The sequence below is a fragment of the Monodon monoceros genome, unplaced genomic scaffold (assembly GCF_005190385.1).
Source record: "Monodon monoceros isolate NGI ecotype Baffin Bay Population unplaced genomic scaffold, NGI_Narwhal_1 Super_Scaffold_5, whole genome shotgun sequence".
In the NCBI taxonomy this organism is placed as follows: Eukaryota; Metazoa; Chordata; class Mammalia; order Artiodactyla; family Monodontidae; genus Monodon; species Monodon monoceros.
Window position 1 is genome coordinate 1,343,392 of NW_021703782.1, and position 19,041 is coordinate 1,362,432.

The 19,041-nt window shown below is 43.1% G+C and overlaps 1 protein-coding gene across 3 annotated transcripts in view; it reads right to left on the reverse strand.

The window, feature by feature from the left end:
- Positions 1-2,741: 2,741 nt before the first annotated feature.
- DDX60 (DExD/H-box helicase 60) overlaps positions 2,742-19,041 on the reverse strand; it is a 64,989-nt gene continuing 48,689 nt past the window's right edge. The window contains exons 23-30 of one of the 3 annotated variants that reach the window (XM_029201707.1): positions 16,688-16,792; positions 16,012-16,140; positions 14,859-14,983; positions 12,771-12,929; positions 8,647-8,794; positions 7,130-7,282; positions 4,986-5,090; positions 2,742-3,413 (exon numbers count right to left, since the gene is read on the reverse strand). In XM_029201707.1, the coding sequence (XP_029057540.1) occupies positions 3,147-3,413; positions 4,986-5,090; positions 7,130-7,282; positions 8,647-8,794; positions 12,771-12,929; positions 14,859-14,983; positions 16,012-16,140; positions 16,688-16,792 (1,191 nt within the window). In that variant the 3' untranslated portion in view covers positions 2,742-3,146. Of the gene's footprint in view, positions 3,414-4,985; positions 5,091-7,129; positions 7,283-8,646; positions 9,542-12,770; positions 12,930-14,858; positions 14,984-16,011; positions 16,141-16,687; positions 16,793-19,041 lie in introns of those variants that run through there. The other 2 variants (XR_003790662.1, XR_003790663.1) reach the window with 2 other exon arrangements.

The following is a 19,041-nucleotide window of genomic DNA, read 5'->3' on the forward strand; positions in this document are numbered from 1 at the left end:
AGGGAGGGAGGGAGGGAGAAGGAAGGAAGGGAGAGGGGCAGGGAGGGAGGGAGGGAGAAGGAAGGAAGGGAGAGGGGCAGGGAGGGAAGGAGGGAGAGGGGCGGGGGGGAAGGAGGGAGGAAGGGAGAGGGGCAGGGAGGGAGGGAGGGAGAAGGAAGGAAGGGAGAGAGAGGGGCAGGGAGGGAAGCGGGGAGAACGAAGGGAGAGGGGCAGGGAGGGAAGGAGGGAGAAGGAAGGAGGGGATGGGGTATACCATCCATCACCTCTACTTTGGGGTGATACGTTTTCAGGGAGCCAAAAATGCCCTTTCCTACAACTTCTCCTCTCTCTGGCTCTACATTTAGAGCAACAGGCAGGAAACAGCAGAGTAGTAGAGGGTGAGCGACCTCTGGTGGTTCACTGTAACTCCGGAGATGCAGACCACGTCACTAAAGTCTTATTACGACAGGAAGAGCTCTGACTGCAGTGCCTACTGTGGTGACGAATGGCCTCCACAGGACCAGTCTGTGGACCAGTCTGTCAGTGACACTGGCAGAAGATGAACTTTCAGTCCAGAAAGCTACATAATTTGAAAATATGCTAAATGCCGAGGTTTGGGCCAAAAGCTACTCATCTAGCTTCACATTTAAAAGGGTGTTTAAACCGCACTGAAGCGAGCAGAGTGAAACCAAAAGAAAAATCATGCACCCGCTTTCTTGGCAAACCACCAGATTTGAAGGGATGTACTTTCCTTCAAAAGTGAGAGAATAGAAAAACCCACAAGAGATCAGTTCTTTTAAGAAAACAGACCAACTTCCTAAAATTATTCAGTCATGCTACAACTATTTATTGGGTGTCTGCACCAAGAATTAAGACAAACAAACAACTTTGGCCTAGGGTGCTTACATTCCAGTGGGAAATACAGAGAAAATAAACATGATAGAGATGGTAGATAGAGACAGAGATTTGCAGCTGTGTAAGGCGTGGTGTGTGCTATGTATAAATGAGCAGGGGTCACAGTCGGCACGGCAGACGGGGGCCCATCGACAGCGCAGGAGGAGTGGTGGCAGCAGGCTAACAGCAGAGCAAGAAACTGAACAAGATGGAAGAGTGAGACTGTGCACACATCTGGGGGAAGGTTCTGGAAGCAGCAGAAACAGCAAAGCCGTGCCCCTCGGAGTGTTACGTGCCTACTGTCGGTGGAGCAGGTAGTGGGCTCGTGTAGGAGGGCAGGACGTGGTGAGTCCAACAGGGGAGCCTGGGACCAGGCTCTGTAGAAACTTACAGACCATCACGAGAACACTGGCTTCTACTCAAAAGTAATCTGACCTATGAAAATGGTTTTTTTCAGAAAAACGTATTTTGGAAAAATTCTTTGGCATCCTCAATGGAGGCCAAAAGATACGACCTCTTATGAAACAAGGCACAACCGCGTAAGGTAAATGGACAATATAAATTGACATTTAAAAAATAATACATTATTATGATATGAAAGGGTGACATCGGAAGCAGTGCACAATCTCGGGGAAACAAGTCCAGCAGCAGAATGAACATCCACACGGTGTCCCTAAGGAGTAGATCTGAAACTTGAGAGTGCATCAGAGACGCAGGAGATAAACTCAAGTGTTCTCTCATAATGAAGAAAAACAACAGCGGAGAATAGGAAAACGACTTTTGATTTTAAAAGTTATAACTTTTTCTGGAAACTGATCAAAACGGAAGCAAATATCAAAGATCTAACTTAAGAAATCTTTTCTTAGCTCCAGAACGACCTGAGCCCTGCACGATGCCGAGGTTCTTAACACTACTGAATTGTACACTTAAAACCGGTTAAGATGGCAAATTTAATGTTACATGTATTTTACCGCGATAAAAACTTCTGAGCATGAAGACTGAAAGTTTTCATCATGTAATAACTAAAACATCAATAAAACACAAAAGGAAAGACACACAAGATAGAAAATTCTGGGGAAAAGAATTTAAATATACAGACTTCTTAAAATTCTCATATAATTACATAGGCAGAAAGAAATAAACTATAAGGAAACAGGAATTAGCACAGTTCCTCTAGAGGAGATTTCAAGAGTCTGTTCCTCTAAGACAGTAAATGCCAGAGGGCAGGGAAGTGATTCTAGCTTGATGTGATAAGTAAAAAGAATAGCCCAAGAAATTTATGCCCACACTTGGGTCTTTTATGTGTGAAGGTTACCGAGAGAGCTCCTCACACAGGCCAAGGCAAAGAAGACCAGCGACTCAGAAAACCTTTTTGAAAAAAATTAAAAAGTTTGCAAGAAGACGTATGCTTCTCTCCTGTATAGAGGTAAAAGATAAGAACTCAAACATGGGGAAGTTTTGGTCTAAAATGATATGCACCTGGTCTGTAGGAGCATCAACAACATGACAAGAGGCTGCTCATCACAAAAGTCCTGGAAGAGTCCTCACCTTGGCAAACAGGATCCAATTTAGAGGGCAGGCGAATCAGTATACAAACCCAGGGAGGAGTGGGTCCCTTTCACAATGCATCTTCATAAGGATGAAACCAAATATTTAATTACGAATTTTAAATTTCTCATTGTGGGATTAGACTCAAAATATTTATCTCAGCAGAAAACTTCACAGTAAGTTTATAACCACAGTCTTAAGTCCAACTAAATATAAATAGATCTTTGCAAGGAACCAAATACACACCTACACTTAGAAATATGACTGAAAAAAACAGCAAAATGAGAATGTGACTGTTTTTGGAGAGTCAAACTAGGTGTAGGTGCTTTTTTTCTTCCTTCAACTTTCTGCATTATCCAAATATTCTTTGATGAACTTGGGTTACTTTTTTTACGAAAAATAAACTCTTTTATTACAAAATCATAAACACAAATCTTTTTGTAACCCAGATCTTTTAAAATCCATAGCTAGCACCCTTCACTCCTATGGGGCAACGTTTATCATACGTGAAAATAGTAATCTGGGGCACTCCTATGGGGCAATGGGGCAATGTTTATCATACGTGAAAATAGTAATCTGGGGGCAACTCCAAATGCCCACTGGCCATAAATTCTATGATTGACAGAGACAACAAAACTAATTATTACTCTCCCCACCCACCCCCAGTTCTCTACCAGCCAAGACACTAGCAAGCATTAAAGACTGCTGACTCCAAGAAGCTATCACTACAGATGTAAAAAAGAGCCCGGCCAGTAATGGAGACTCAGCCCCAGAAACCATCCCCACAGTACCTTTGCCTTAGCGTCCTCGGGGTCATCTGCCTTGGAAGCCAGAAGCATGAGTCTCAGGATCAGGGAGATGCTGAGAGGGAACTGCCCTCTCAGTTCAGGGACGTTGGATTTGATGAGCTTTTCGATTTTAGGGAGTGGAATACCAAAGAAATACACATCTCCCCCCAGGTCTTGACCTCGTCGTCCGGCCCGTCCAGACATCTGCAAACAGAATAGAAGCACAAAGTAAATCTTTCCTGAACAGTTTCTCCATCACAGTATAAGAACTGAGCCTTTTATACTGCATTAGAGCAAGTACACTGTGAAGATGTCCAACCGTTACAGAACTGAGACTAAAATCCAACTGGGTACCAGGCAGGAAATTCACCGTGGCTGAGACAGAGCTGAAAATGAGACATTCGTCATCCTGATGTGCTTATTTCAGTCCCAAAACTGTGCTAGATATTTGTATAATGATATACAGCAAGAAGAAAAAAAGACGAGACCCTGGCTTCCAGTTCACTTACAGCTGAACTTACGAGTCTTCCTCTCTTCCTTCCCACCCCCCTCCTTTGCCCCTTTTCTCTCTCTCCGCTACACACATGTGTGCTGAGTGACAAATCACCATAAAAATTATGCACAAACTGAGGAGATGCAAGAGTGAGATAAAATTCAGAAACGCTACTTGTACAAAGGAAGTTAAGAACAAACTCTTTACAGAAGTTATATTAGTTCTCCTTTAGTAAGTGCTCAGAACGTGCTAAGTCCTTTACACCTTTTTTATAAAGACCCTGCAACCACTACCCTATGAGGAGAGTGTAATCATTGCCTGCATTTTACAGTAGAGTAACTGGGGCTTGGGAAACAAGAAACTCACTGTAGGCAAACACCAAGAAGTGAAAGACCCAGGACTCCAACCTTGGCATTTCCACTGCCAAGTTCACCATCCATGATGCCGGCCCCAGACCCCTAAATGAGAGATTCCCAAAGATGATATGGGGGGAGGGTTCATGCCCAGAACAGCAGCAGCAGGAGAAATCCAAAGGACAGGGGTTGGTAAAATGGAGGAAAAACTAAGGATGTTGTATTGGGTAGGAACAAGGCCCATCAGGGAATAGAAAGGAAGTGTTCTGTGAGGAAGTGGGGTGGGGGGGGCATTTGGATAAAACCTGTAACGTTGGCTCATAGATGTAGCAGAAATATTCACCAAGTGATCCTGAGCAGGTAAACCGTCTGCGTTCAGGACACAGTGGAGTCAGGAGGCCTGGAAATTAGGAAAACTGTTTAATGACTACAAGCTCAAAATGTACGATGAAAGACGGCGGAAATGGAAATTGCAAGGCCAAAATCAAAACCACTGGAGAACAACAAAGTCGGCTTGGTAGTACGGGGCACAGCAGGGGCAAAGACAAGAGGAGCATGAACGAGAACCCCAGGGCGTAAACTCAGGGGCAAAGGGGCTCGACGAGGAGGGAGTCCTCAAGCACCTTGCACCTGTGTCTTCCCTACAAATCACTTCATTGAATTCTTGCAAATGCCATGGGACCGTTCTTATCATCCCTATTCTGGAGATAGCAAAGAAGGACCAGGCAGGTTAGAGATCTCACCCAAGGTCACGTAACACCAAGCCCGTGACCGTGACCGGCCCGCTATACCACAGCTAAATGTGACTGTCAGGTTTGCAGGAAAGTCCCCGTGAATTGCAGCACGTTTGCAAACCAAAGGCTCGCCTTTCTTACTCTTTTATTGCCCTATTTTTGCGATGCAATAGGGAGTTTCTGCATATCACAATACCTGTCTGTAGTTTAAAGCATCCAGATAGACTGAGTTTTGAGCAAAAACCACAGATTTACAAGGCATGTTGATTCCTAAAGCAAGTGTCCCCGTAGCGGTCACCACCTAGAAGGAGAATAAAACAGTTACTTCATAAAATAGCATTTCACTGGAATGCCATGGAGTGACTGAAAGCCTTGCACTACAGGATCTAGAACGTTGGCGTTCTTGCTATGTCATATTTCACTGCTCAGGGCCTTGCCCCTCACTCTTCTCTGCCCAGAATACTCTTCTCCCACGTATCCATTTATCTGGTTTGTTCAGTCCTCCGCTCAAATGTCAAATAGAAATTTCTGGACCACCACATCCAGAATGATGGCCCCGTCCCCATTATGCCTACTCATGGCATTAATGACAACCTCAAGTGTATCATCTGTGTGTTTACTGTCCTGCCTCAGACTCCAAGCCCCTTTCACTATCGTGTACCCCACCCCCGAAAAAGAGTACCAGGCATATGACAGGTGCTCAGGAAATACTCTGTAATAAATGACTAGAAAGAGAACTTCCCACAACAGGGAATGATACTGTTATAGACCCACTTATGGGCAGTGGCCAGCCTCACCCACTATAACTTATCTGTGAAGACTATTTCTATGGAAATAAATTATCTAAGTAATAGAGCAAATTAAGTTTCACCTTTTTCCCTGAATTGCCATAATAACTGACCAGAAAAGGAGTAGGGAAAATTTTACAGTTTCTTAAATAATCTATTTTTACTCATTTTTTTTACATATAATGCTGGGTATTTCTAATTGTTATTTCTATTTATATTGATTATCATAAAGTCATAGTTGAGGTTAATGGTGAAGTATATGGAATAATTTTAATTATTCTGAACCTGATATCGATACTCTGTCAAAATGAAACACACCATTTATTAACTGCTTTTATAAAGTTCTTCAATAAGAACATGAATGGGAAAAGAAAGAACATTAAATTTATACTATAACTAGAATAAATACCTTTTGAAAAATGTGTTCTCAATAACAAAGCTATCTCTGTTTCCACAGCACTCTGCCTAGCGGGATCTAGTTATCCATTTACTAAGCTACTGGTAATTGAGCAACTACTATATAAGATACTATTTTAGACCCAGGATATGCTGATCAAAATAGTTGTGCGTCCTTACCTCAATTCATAATCATGTAAAAAATTTTGTTTCTGGTTATTGACTTTTAAAATAAATAAAAAACTTGTTATTAGTTAAGAAAAAAGCTAAACAAAGTTGTTAATGATACATTTTGGGTTTTTTTCCAGATTACAGAATTACCCTTAAATTACGATGTCAGATTTTTCTTCAAGATTTATTTATTAAGATTAAACGATACTCCCTAGAGTAACAGAATCTTATCTCTCCCCTCCCCACCACACACAAATATAATGTACATAATTCAAAAAATTAATGTGGCAAATTAGAAAAAGTCAGGGTCTATTTTAAAATATTACTCAACGTCTAAATTAACTAGGAAATCATATAAACCCTTTTTGTGAATGTATCCAGAGGATCTCCTCACATCTTTATGGGACACACCAAATACATAACAAGGGCTGGGTGTCAAGTGATTCAGGGAACCTTCCTCCTGTCCGCCACCAGGGACAGGACAGAGTATGAGGATGGTACCGCTAAAGTCTGCCGAGCCGTGCAGCTGGCCCCGGGGAAGCAGTACATCCTTGTTCTTATTTCTCCTAGTACACCGGGAAAAGATCTGATCGAAATGCTACCCTGAATGTCCTCCACACCCATGAAAAGACATCTACAGCCATAATCACATGAACAGCTGACAAAATGCCATGAACATTATAAATGAAAAGTGGGCGTTTATTCCTAGATCGCCACAGGTGTATTTCAAACATAGTTGGAAATAGTTGGAACAGTACTTGTTTAGGGGATACTTGAACCTCACGAAAAAGAGATAAACTGAATGAGAGATTTCAAACCCCCTCCCTCAACTAAATGAGATGGAAAATGCAGTGGTACTGTGGGACGTTAAAAAAAAAAAAAAAGACATAATTAGATTGGAAAAAATGGTTATTTTCCATTCGTTATGGGTGCTCAGCTTCATACAGACAGAGTTTCAAGTTATAAAATGAAGAACTTTACTTACCCTAATAAATCCTTTCCTAAAAAGGATCTCAACTAACTGCTTTTCTTTGGCGCTCAAAGAGCTGTGATGATATCCAATCCCTCTTGCTGCCAAAGCCTTCAGTTCGGCGCCTTTCCTTGAGAATTTCACTCGGTCAAACACCCTCTGCAAAGTCTGAAAGAAGCAAGAGTTTTAGGGATTTTGATCATCTCTTATCTAATTTTAATTTAAATCAGAATTTAAGATGGTGAAATGAAAATAACAGGCACACTATATAATAATTTAGCTAAATGAGGCCGATTATTTGAAATTAACTCTACATATAAAAAACATTTTATGGGAACAACAGCAACTATCAGACATGTTCCAAAGCCTTGCAGCAGAATGTCTCGTGCTGTTTCACCCCACTTCAGGGGTGAGAAGTACTGACCAAGCAGTAGACAATCCCCAGAGGCGGTGTGAGTGTAGCCGCTCCAGCCTGAGGGAGGTCAGATCAGCCCTAGGAGTTCTCCCTGCGGAGAGCGATTTCTCCAAGCAGAGCAGGTTCCTTACCTTACATGGTCTGGGAAGGCTTCCTTCTCACTGTAAATTGGTCACAGATAGCCTTAAAAATATCCCTGCCCTAAGGAGGAAATCCACTTGCATGCAGAGTTTTATGTGCTAAAATAAACACTGCTTATGAAAGAGAGAAGAAAAGAAAAAAACCCCAAACCCTAAATCCAAAAGCAAAATACCCTCCATGTACAGTCAACTACACAGTGGGATATCAAGGACCCATGAAATGATGATGGTTCTCGAAAAGGAGGAAACCGTGAAATTTACAAAAGAATGTATACAATAGAATGCACATATACGCACACAGGCATACGCCTGTATGCACCTATGTGTGTATGTATGTGTGTGTGCATGTATGTGTGTGCACGTGTCTGCATGCGTGTGTGTGTGGTCACAAAGACAGGAAAGGTTCATCCAGAAGGGCAGTGATTACTTCCGACGGTTGACATGGCTTTTCTTGTTACTAATTTGTATTTTCAAATCCGTCTACCAAACACATGCATTATTTACACTATAAAACATTTTGAAGAAGAAACGGCATACCACATTTAGATATTTCAATGTCTTTTTGGTGGCATGTTTTGACTGTAACACAGAAATCCTGAGCTTTAGAGAAACTGTGTATATATTATTTCAAGTGTATTGGACCACATGTACCGAAATATTCGGTTGAGGTGTGTGAGACCGGAGCGTAGAATTCAGGCTGTGAAAAACAGTATTGCAGGAAGAAATAACAGAAGGGCAGCCACCCCCAGGGGTTAACTATTAACAAGCAAGAAATCTTCTACAAACCTAATCCTGTCTTCTTCAAACATGCTCCGCAGAGCCCTCAGGGTTAGGTACAGACAGAAGGCCATGCACAAGGATTTCTATTCTGGGAGCGACGGCACTGAGGTATCACACCCAGCAGCGTCTGGAGCTGCGCGGTAGTAGCGGGAGTGTGAAATGATTTCCAGGAGCATTGCTCCATCCTAAGGGCTCACCTCAGCATCTATGGCCTTCTGATCAGCATATGTGCAGTCCTGAGGGATCTCCAAGTTCTTCTCAAGAAGCTTGAGGAGATTAGCACATTCAGCTTCATGGATTAGGCTTTGATCCATTTTTCTGGGATTTTTCTGGCTTCTTTTATCCCTGTTTATAAAAACAAATTTTAAGTAATGAACGGCCACATTTGGCCGCCACAGGAAGCCCGGGACATCCTTGATCCCCTCATCACCCAGACATGCACTGCTACATACCCCCAGACCACCCTGAACCAACCTTCTCCCTCGGAAGCCTCTGGAACTGGTGGCCCCTCAGCAGAAAAGTCCCCTATTGTGTCTGAATATTCCCCTCCCTTCCTCCTACTCTAAGCATCCTTCTTGCCAAATCCAGTTCTCCCAATATGACCTCCCTGTCCCGTGCCAAAGTGATGAGCATTTTCTCTTTCACAGGCTTGGAGGAAGGTAGGTGCCCCCGGCTCCACATGGCCGAGTGCAGGCCAGGTCCTTCTCTCCTCCTTCTCTCCTCCTGCTACAGCAGCTCTGAGTCTGGCTGCCAAGGGCTCTTGGCGACACCATCCCCTGCAGAATTGCCCTCTGCTGACAAGAGCTCCCAAGAAATGCCTGTAAGGTTACAACACCTCCTGGGACTGGGAATGTGGCCCCCAGCCAGTACCTGACTGATAAGAGGTACACGAAACAGCCCCCTCGACCCACGCTGGCACGATCCTGCAGTGCACCCAGGCCTCCCGGTTGGCCGGGGTCAGCAATATTCCAGCAACACCACACCCTTACGTCTCTTCCTCGCTTTCCCTCTGTTGCTTCGTCGCTTTCTTGCAGGTCCCGCTCAAGCACACCTCTTCAACAGATCACTTCCATGAGGTCCCATCTCAGATCTCTGCGGGGAATCTGGCCTAAGACACTGCCCCACAAACACTGGCTTGGACTCAGTCACCAAAGCGCATTATCCATCACTCCATGGGAACCGCCTTTCACAGACACCCACAACTCTCGTCCTTTCTTGGTTTGTCTTTGGTGAATGAGAAAAGCTGCTGCCATCTCAGTAAACAAAGGATGCTGCAGCCATCAAGCCACTACAGTCACCCCGACGGTGAACCCTGAGGGAACTCAGGACGGAGACCCATGGGCTGCCCACCGCCAAGTCCGCAGCCTCTGCAGCCCGCCTCCGTGGTGCACCCCGAGGGGACTCAGGATGGGAAAGCACAGGACACTGGCCCCAGCGCTGAGGTGCACATCAAAGGAATGATTCCAGTGAGCCCAGACTCTTGCATCTTCCCATACACTGAAAAGTGCTAAACTCCTTAACTTGAGATGTCTGGTTTTCTTTAATTAAGAGTCATCTTTTGATGTTCCGACTACCTGGCCTTCGTTGCAAAAACTCCTCTACATCCTGGCTCCCCCCTTACCTCTTGGAAGCAGCCCCTCAGAGCTGTCTGAGAGGCTGCGTCCTGGGCTTAAGTCCTTAGAACGTCCAGCAAATAAAACCTAATTCTCAACTTTTAGGTTGTGCTTTTTTTTTTTCAGTCGACACTCTCGCCTTTGCACATAAGACAGCTCCTAATATGAGAATGTGTGCTAACCAGTGTCCCGTCTAACTCCATTTCAGGGGTGAGAAATACAGACCAAGCAGTAGACGCGCCACCAACTCACTTCCTGGGACATTCCCTTCACCTCCAGGGGCAATGCCGGGACCAGCACAGGCAGAGGGCTAACGGAGGCCCCCATACTGTTGTCTAAGGATTTCTAAGTTTTAAATTGAGGTACCAAACTTTCAGATAAAATACATCCTCCTCCTACCCCGACAAATAAAGCTCCGTAACCACCTGGAATCTGAAGGGTGAGAGGGAGCTCCAGAGGGATGTCTCCTGAGCTGCACCAACTCCTCATTTTAAGGGAATGGCTGCAAATGGGGAGGCCGGCTTGGGGTTCTCTGAAGCACAGGGCCCAGGGCAAGGGTCCCAACACCCTCAGTGTAATCATGGTGCTGAACGAGGTAGGAAAATGCTGACGGAAAGAAAATGGACAACCTAGAAGTTGAGAATTACGTTCTATTCGGTGGACATTCTTAGGACTTCGAGCCCAGGAGACAGCATCTCAAATAACTCTGAGAGACTGCTCCGAGGAGGTGATGGGAGGAGCCAGGACGCACAAGAGTTTCTGCAACAAAGACCAGGTGGTCCGAACATCAAAGATTCACTGCTAATTAAAGAAAACCAGACACCTCCAGTTTAAGGAATTGAGCGCTTTCCTGTGTATGGGAAGATGCAAAGTCTGGACTCACTGGAATCACTCCTTTGATGTGCGCCTCAGCTCTCTGGGGCCAGCGTCCTGTGCTTTCCCATCCTGAGTCCCCTCAGGGCGCGCTGCCGGGGAAAGTGGCGGCTTGCTGGCTGCAACATCCTTTGTTTACCGATATGACAGCAGCATTCTTAGTTCACGAAAACATTCGTCTTATTTTTAAAGCTTGGCCTGTTGGTCACTAATGCAACGTGACGTCGTGACTGCCAGCGTCCTGAAGAAAAGCTAAGTGTCTAAGCTGTCTAGTGATTGAAAAGGCTGACACCTACCATCACTTCCAGGGAAACGGCATAACAGGCAGAAGGAAGAGTCACAGAAGTGTCAGCAGGAAATTCTGACCTGCTCCGGAATGTGAAAAATCTGAGCCCGAGAAGGTCTAAAAGCTGTTTCAACTTTCAGGGAAGTAACTACCAATCATTGCAAAATATTTATGGACCAGCTGTGACCTGCCAAGCAATGTGTTAAGACTGTAAGCAGCTCTTTACAGGAAACCGCCCTCAGCAGGAAGCCCCTTTCCCTGTCACTTCAGCAGAGCTGTATCGTGACTTTTCACCAGGCACCCCATGCTCTACTCATCTCCGGCCCAAGCACACCTTTCAAGTCTTTAGATCACACAATACTTTGCCTAACGTATCGGTTCTTTCTGCAGATCAAAGAAGGAGGAGAGAAGAGTCAGTAATTAACAGGTGACCAGATCTCTTCCCAAGCTTCCCCTTCAGTAATCTCCCCAACAAACGGCGGGATCGAGAGAACACCTAGAGGAAGATGACGAGGATTCCACGAGCCTGCACACAGTGGGGGACGGCGATGACCCTGACCCCCCATCTCAGTGATTACCTGAGATTACTCCCCTCCTTCCCTTTGAAACTTCCACGGCCGAACAGAATCTCAGAGGTGGTTTTGGGGGAACACTGAGTCCACCATCTTCCCACGTTGCCGGCATCCTGATTAAAGGAACCTTTCCTTTCTGCCGACATCTGTGAGTATGTAATCGGGTCCGGCGAGAATCAGGACCCGAGTCATTCGATAACAACTGGACATATTAATAAAAAGAGGAAAATGCACGGTCCCTGCTGTGAGAGAGCTTAACGATTTAGGAATAAGACAGCAACACATCGTAATCGACCTACTAAATACTGCAGCGTAGCAAGAGCCCGGGAGAAAGGGCACTAAATCTAAGTGGGTCATGAGGGCAAGCTTCAGAGAGGCACAGCGAACTCATGAGCAGAAGCTCCGGGGGCGAGCGGGAAGGAGGGACCTCAAGGCAGAAGGGCCATGTCACGGGAAAGTGCAGGAGGACGTGGCACGCAGGGAGAAGAGTAAATATTGAGTATTGAAGGATGAGAGTAGTAGGACGTGATCTGAAAAAGTGAGGGCAAAACTCCAAACATGGTGGTCCACCAACAACGGCCCAGGAGAAGGAACAGTGAGTGTGGGTAAGTTAATCAATGAGAATGTCAGCTAGAGTGGTGTCAGCTACACCGCAGGGTGGTGAGCCTCGGAGCTCCCAAGTCCGAGAAGAAGACCTCTGTGATCGCCCAAGGAAGATGCAGGCCCGTCCAGACCAGGCTGCCACTGAGGATGGGAGGGTGGGAGGAAGGAAAGACGCATCTCAGACGCAGAGTCATCAGAATTAGACACCGAGAACAAGGCACGAGCCAGGACCACACACAGTTCTCCGAAGCACAGAACCGGCCTGCAAATAAGGGACAGCTAGGATGTCTGTATAGCCCAGTGTACATTCCTGTTGGGACTTGTGACGTATTTCAGAGCCTTCCAACCACCAGTGTGTTGAGTCACATACTCACATGGTCTTCTGTGTCTCAAGGGATTTTCTAACTTTTCGAAGTTTGCTCTCCATGTCATAGGCCTCCTTATCAGCCTTGAGGGGCCTTCTGCTCTGTTGCTTTATCTCTAGGAACCTTTTCACACTTCTAGCGTTTCTCTCTACAGCCTCTAAATTAAATCTGGAAACAAAGGAAAAGAACGCTTGCCTCGAAAGTAATGTGATAAATACAATTCAGTCATATAGCCATCCACTGCTGTCATCCTGACACACAGCTGTTGAGCTTTTAATCTCCACTTTTATGAGCTTCATCCTGAACAGGCACACGAGGTGTCCTGGGTCGGCAGACCCATCATTAACCGCCTTACAGGAAACAAGAAGTCCCCCCCTGGGGCAATGGCAAGCAGAGCCCCCAGAGATTTCTCCTGGAAGAGGGGTCAGGCACGCCACAGGCAAGGAACAGATGACAATGGATTTTCTCTATTTACAGAAGAGAGATGTTCCTTCTTCCTCTCTTAAGAGGTGAGAAAAAATTGTTTTACTCCTTTTTATTTATTTTTATTGTTATTGTTCTTGTGTCTAATTCCACTGGTCTTTAGGTCTGTCTTGTAACAGCATCAAAGAGCGTTAGTGTTAGATAAATATATGTAAGTCCAGATATTTTGTTTTCCAAAGTATAGTTGATTTACAATATCATGTTAGTTTCAGTTGTACAACATAGTAACTCAGTATTTTTGAAAATTCTATTCCACTTAGGTTATTACAAGATCAGGGCTATCATTCCCTGTGCTATACAGTAGGTCCTTGTTGCCTATCTAATATATAGTAGTTTGCATCTGTTAATCCCAAACCCCTCATTTGTCCCTCCCCACTTTTCCTCTTCCCTTTGGTAACCGTAAGTTTGTTTTCTATGTCTGTGTGACCGTTTCTGTTTTACTTACACATTCATTTGTATTATTTTTTAGATTCCACACATAAGTGATAGCATACAGTATTCGTCTTTCTCTGTCTGACTTATTTCACTAGAGAATATTATGGTTAGTGAAATAAGACAGATTTCTTGACGGCCAAATCTTTTGTGAATTTTAGTGCCTCCTTCGCTTTTCTCTGTGTGTTTTTGTTTTCAGTTTTATTGAGACATAATTGACGTATAACGCTGCATACGTTTAAGTTATACAAAACATGACAAGTTGTTAAAGGTAAACATAGCAAAATGATGATTGTAATAAGGTTAGTTCACAAAACCACCACCTCACAAAGTTACCTTTTTTTCCTTTTGTGGTGAGAACATTTCAAATCTACTCTTAGCCACTTTCAAGTATGCAATACAGTATTGTTACCTGTAGTCACCATGATGGAATTAGATCCTCAGGACTTATTCATTACATAACTGGAAGTCTGTACCTTTGACCAGCATCTCCTCCCTTTCTCTCACCCCCATGTCCCTGGCAACCACTAATCTACTCTGTTTCTATGAGTAAGGCTTTTTCAGATTCCACATACAAGTGAGATCGTACAGTAAAATTTTGCTCTTTTAGGCAGGATGGAGAGAATTGGGGGTTTTCATCCTAACTTCTTGGATTGTGACTATTTCTTTCTAGGGACCAGGTTAGCCCAGGGGTTACTGGCCTCTACAATCCAGAAATGTCTCCAGAGTCTGGGCTTTGTACCTTTTGAAATGGAAATACCTAGGGACATATGGTCCAGACTTCCTGGCACCTTGGGATTTAAACTAGCATATTGCAAGGCTACTTTAATTTTATGTGGGGTAATTGTGTGCATAAACATTCGATCTCTTTTGTAAAAAACCTAGGTATTGACTGAAAATTAACAAGACCTAATTAAAAATACACTAGTTTATAGGAAAAGGAGAAGAAGAAATGGAGAAGGAAAACCAAATAAAGAAGGTGATATGTAACAGCACAAGTAAAATTATTTTTGTAAGAACTAAACTAGAAAGGTGTAGTTTTAAATAGGCACCCTAATAACAAAAGGGCACCAAAAATCGTACTGAACACTATTTTACAAGAGTCAAGTTTGTGTAACTTCCCTGTACTTAAAAGAATGCATCTAATACAAATCACAACCAAAAACAAATTAAATGACTTACAAAAAAAACAGTGCAGGTAACTTCTCCATTTGTCTTAGCTTTTCAACAAGACGTGGAAACATATGTGCCATGTTTTCTGAACTAACAACCGAAGGAGGACGAAGATTCCTCAGGACCATTCTGGCCTGTAGCAGTGAAAAGAAAATTATTGTAAGTTCTGCGTAATGAAGACGTGAATTCCTGCCTCTGGAAAACATTTTCATAGTTATCTAATCTATATTTCTGTGGTTCTTTAATAGACTATGTAACAAAAACAAAAATAATGAAAGTATAAGATAAAACACTGCAAAAGAACCATCAAAGAAATATATAAATCAACATTTATATATCATATACGAGAGAACAAAAAGATAAACTAATACCCACGCACATGCGCGCGTGCAATTTAACATGCAATTTTTTAAGGCAACACGAATCAGTCAGGAAGAGGATTACTTGGTAAATGATGCTGGTTCCACTACATGGCAGGAGGTGGGGTAAATCAGTTTCTCTCTACATCATGTAACATATATATACATGATATAAGTTTCTCTCTGTATCACGTATCACTTACAAATACATTTTAAAGGTTTTTCTTGACAAAATAAGTGGAATAAAATATAATTATATAGGAGCAGGTTAGTTAAAATAGAATGGGAAAAACTCACCTGAGAAAACTCTAATATATGTCACACCCCCAAAATCAGAAACCTTAATATGTGACAACAGAGCAAACTCCAAAATAAAAAGACCAGCAACTTACTTAAAACAAATATGCATAACTCATACGACCCTGGACTAAGGTTGTAATACAAAAATAGTTCCTACAAATTAAAATAAAAATCATAAAAGAAAAAAAAACTTTCCAGATGAAAAGCTCTCCTCAGCTGCTGTCACTGTGATTCCTGAGCATCATGACCAGGAAAGGGCCCCTCTGTCCTCATCCATCAGAACGTGGAGCACACGCCAGGGCAGGGACAGAGGACAAGACAAGGACATAGGTCCTTTCTCTCTCTCTAGTCTATCTCAGAATCACTGGACTTCGTGCTCAACTGAAAATCCTACAATGGAAGCTGAAGATTAAAGAAAGCCAGAAAATAGTAATGACTGCACAGCACAACTCAAGGGGACAAGAACACAGAGGTGCTTCACCCAAAACATGTGTGATCATTACCTCCTTGACGTGACCGCTCTTCACCCAGCCCGTCAGTTCTGCCTTTAAGCTCTCTTCATACTTTCTAGCATCCACCTTTCGAATGACCATTTTATTCTTAAAATGAACGAATTCCTCCGGACACAACTCCTTGAAAAGGAATACCACAAAATTCAATAAAATCATGCAAGAAAATCCAAAAGTGTTTCTCAGCAATATGTCTCATTAACAGAATTACAAGCGTCTTGAGAGTAGAGGATGAACTTCTATCTCCCCATCATTTCTGGTGTGTAAACCTAACAGGATGGTGAACTCTTAAGGCAGAATGTGCAGCAAAACCAAACAGGAGATGAACAAAGATGGACAGAGAGAAGGGAGGGGCGTGAGAAGAGAGAAAGGCAGGAACAGAAACCCAGGACCCAGCACATAGGAGGGGAGATGAAAGGACTGTCCTATCACAGAAAGTGAAAGAGGAAGCGTGCTCAGGAGTTCAGGGGCATTCCGCCCAGTTACAGGAAAACACAGACCATCAGGAGGAAGGCTGTCTAGAGAAGGGGCGACCTTATTTTGGAAAGAGTCCACAGGTAACTTTCAAAGATCAGATGCAAGTGATTAGAAAGAGTGAGAGCTTGTCTTTGTGAGCGGCAGTTACCATCCACTTCAATCAATTCAAAATAATTGCAGAATTACTATTTACCTGAGCCCTGGGCCAACCTTCCCAGAATTCAAACATGGTATCATAAAGCTGGATCATTTCTCGAGGCGAAAGGGTAAGATCAGAAGGGAATCCAAACTTTTCAATCTATGTTTAAAATAAAATTGAAAAATTTAATATTCCTTCTATTCCATCTGACGTTCCATCCTCTACCTCAGCATCATTCATTACCATGAACCCAAAGACACTGAAAACAGCACTGATCTAACATGCTCAGTAATGGCTCAGCGCAAACACAATACTAACCGAGAGCGTCCCTGATTTACTAAGAGAGAAGAAAACTCAAAAGCCCACCGAAAGGTTTTTATATTTCCTAAGAGCTTTCAGCTCAGCCAATTCTCTTATGAGGGCTGGGAGGCTCAAAGATCTGTGGACTCAGTTTAGACAAGAACACACAGCCTCCACCCTGTAACTGGAAGTGGAACTGATTTAATTATGAATATGATTCCTGGCTTTGGAGCACCAAGCCAGGCTAAAAGGGGCAAATCTGATTTTCTCAAAGTCCTATGATAACTTGAAGGTCACCTTCATGACACTCAAGGAAACTTCTCCCCAGGTTACTGACTTGGTTCTGCTAAGCCTTCTGGATATCCACGTCATTATTTTTCCACAAATATTTTAAAATATTTTTAAAAATATTTTAAATATTTATACTTAAATATAAAATATTTATATAAATATAAAATATTTATATTTTAAAATATAAATTAAAAATTCCTGTTCTCCAAAACCCTTTACTGCAGTAAATGCTACTGGATTCAACCACTGTTGCTACGAATCCACTGCCTGTGAAACTATGGTCCCTGAGACGCTGGCAGGTTTTCTTCAAAAGAAAAGTTGAGGACAGGGGGGAATAGGTTTCCTCAAGGGTTCTCACTGGAAACGTTAAATCTCCAAGAAGGGGCTACAGTATCCAGATTTCTCCAAAATTATTTGACAATAAGGAACTTGTTTTCGTAAACAGCTACTAAGTTATGAAACTCAGGTTTGGAAGTTCTGGGCTAAAAAAAGCCACCCCAAACAATACAGCTGAAAAAAAATTGTTTAGTAGGATGGAAAGTGCAATCAAGTTTGAAATCAGAAGATCTAGTTCTAATTCTACCTCTAAATGCCAGTTCCTCATCTACAATATAGGATCAAAATATCTGTCCTGCCACCTTACAGACTGTGCTAAAAGCAAACAAGATAAATACATCAGTACAGGTTTTTTAAAACTTTTTAAACTAGTAGATAAGTAAGTCTTGAAGAGCTAATGCCCAGTATGGTGATTACAGAAAACAAAGCTGTATTATGAACACCAAACATGCTAAGAGACTAGATCTTAATTGTCCCACCACAAAAAAGGGATGCGGGGCTTCCCTGGTGGCTCAGTGGTTAAGAATACGCCTGACAATGCAGGGTCCATGGGTTCTATCCCTGGTCCGAGAAGGTGACACATACCGTGGAGCAATTAAGCCCGTGCGCCACAACTACTGAGCCTGCGCCCTAGAGCCCACGAGCCACAGCTACTGAGCCCGTGCACCACAATTACTGAGCCCGCACGCCTAGAGCCCGTGTTCCGCAACAAGAGAAGCCACTGCAATGAAAAGCCCGCGCACCACAACGAACAGTAGCCCACGCTTGCCACAACTAGAGAAAGCCTGCGTGCAGCAACGAAGACTCGACGCAGCCAAAAATAAATAAATAACTTTTAAAAAATAATAAAAAGTAAAAGGTGTTAAAGAAAAAAAAAGGAATGAGGACTCAGACTTGACACAGGTGGCAGACACACTGCAAAATAAATGTATCAAATCAACATCCCGCACCCCTTAAACTTATACAAGGTTTTATGTCAAACGTATTTCAATTAAAATAATCAGCCAGGCTTTGAATGAGGCTTGTAAAAATCTATAGGATGCAGGTGATTTCCTGGAATCACTGTTTAGCATCTCAGTCTGAGCACTGAACTGACTGAACAGAAAAAACTACATTTTGCCAAATAGTACGTGAATATGTTATTTTGGAATGTTAGCATTTTCTTCTCTTATTATTACTACTTAAAAGTGGCAAATTATTTTGCCTAAATAAAATAAATCCAAGAACTATCATAATTTTTAAGACACAAATCTTCTGTTTTGGTCACGAGAATGCTTACGATTTCTTAGGGCTTTTAAGCTTTTAAAAAAGCCTGCGTGTCCTTATTTCTACCATGGAGGGCAATTCTGCCTTTGCCACGGATTTGTTGTCAGAATTAAGTTACGTAATACGTGGCATAGGCCTAGTAAACCGCCTGGCACGTGATCGATGCCTCAACTCTCGCTGTGACTGATGAATGACCAACCTACAGGTCTTAATGT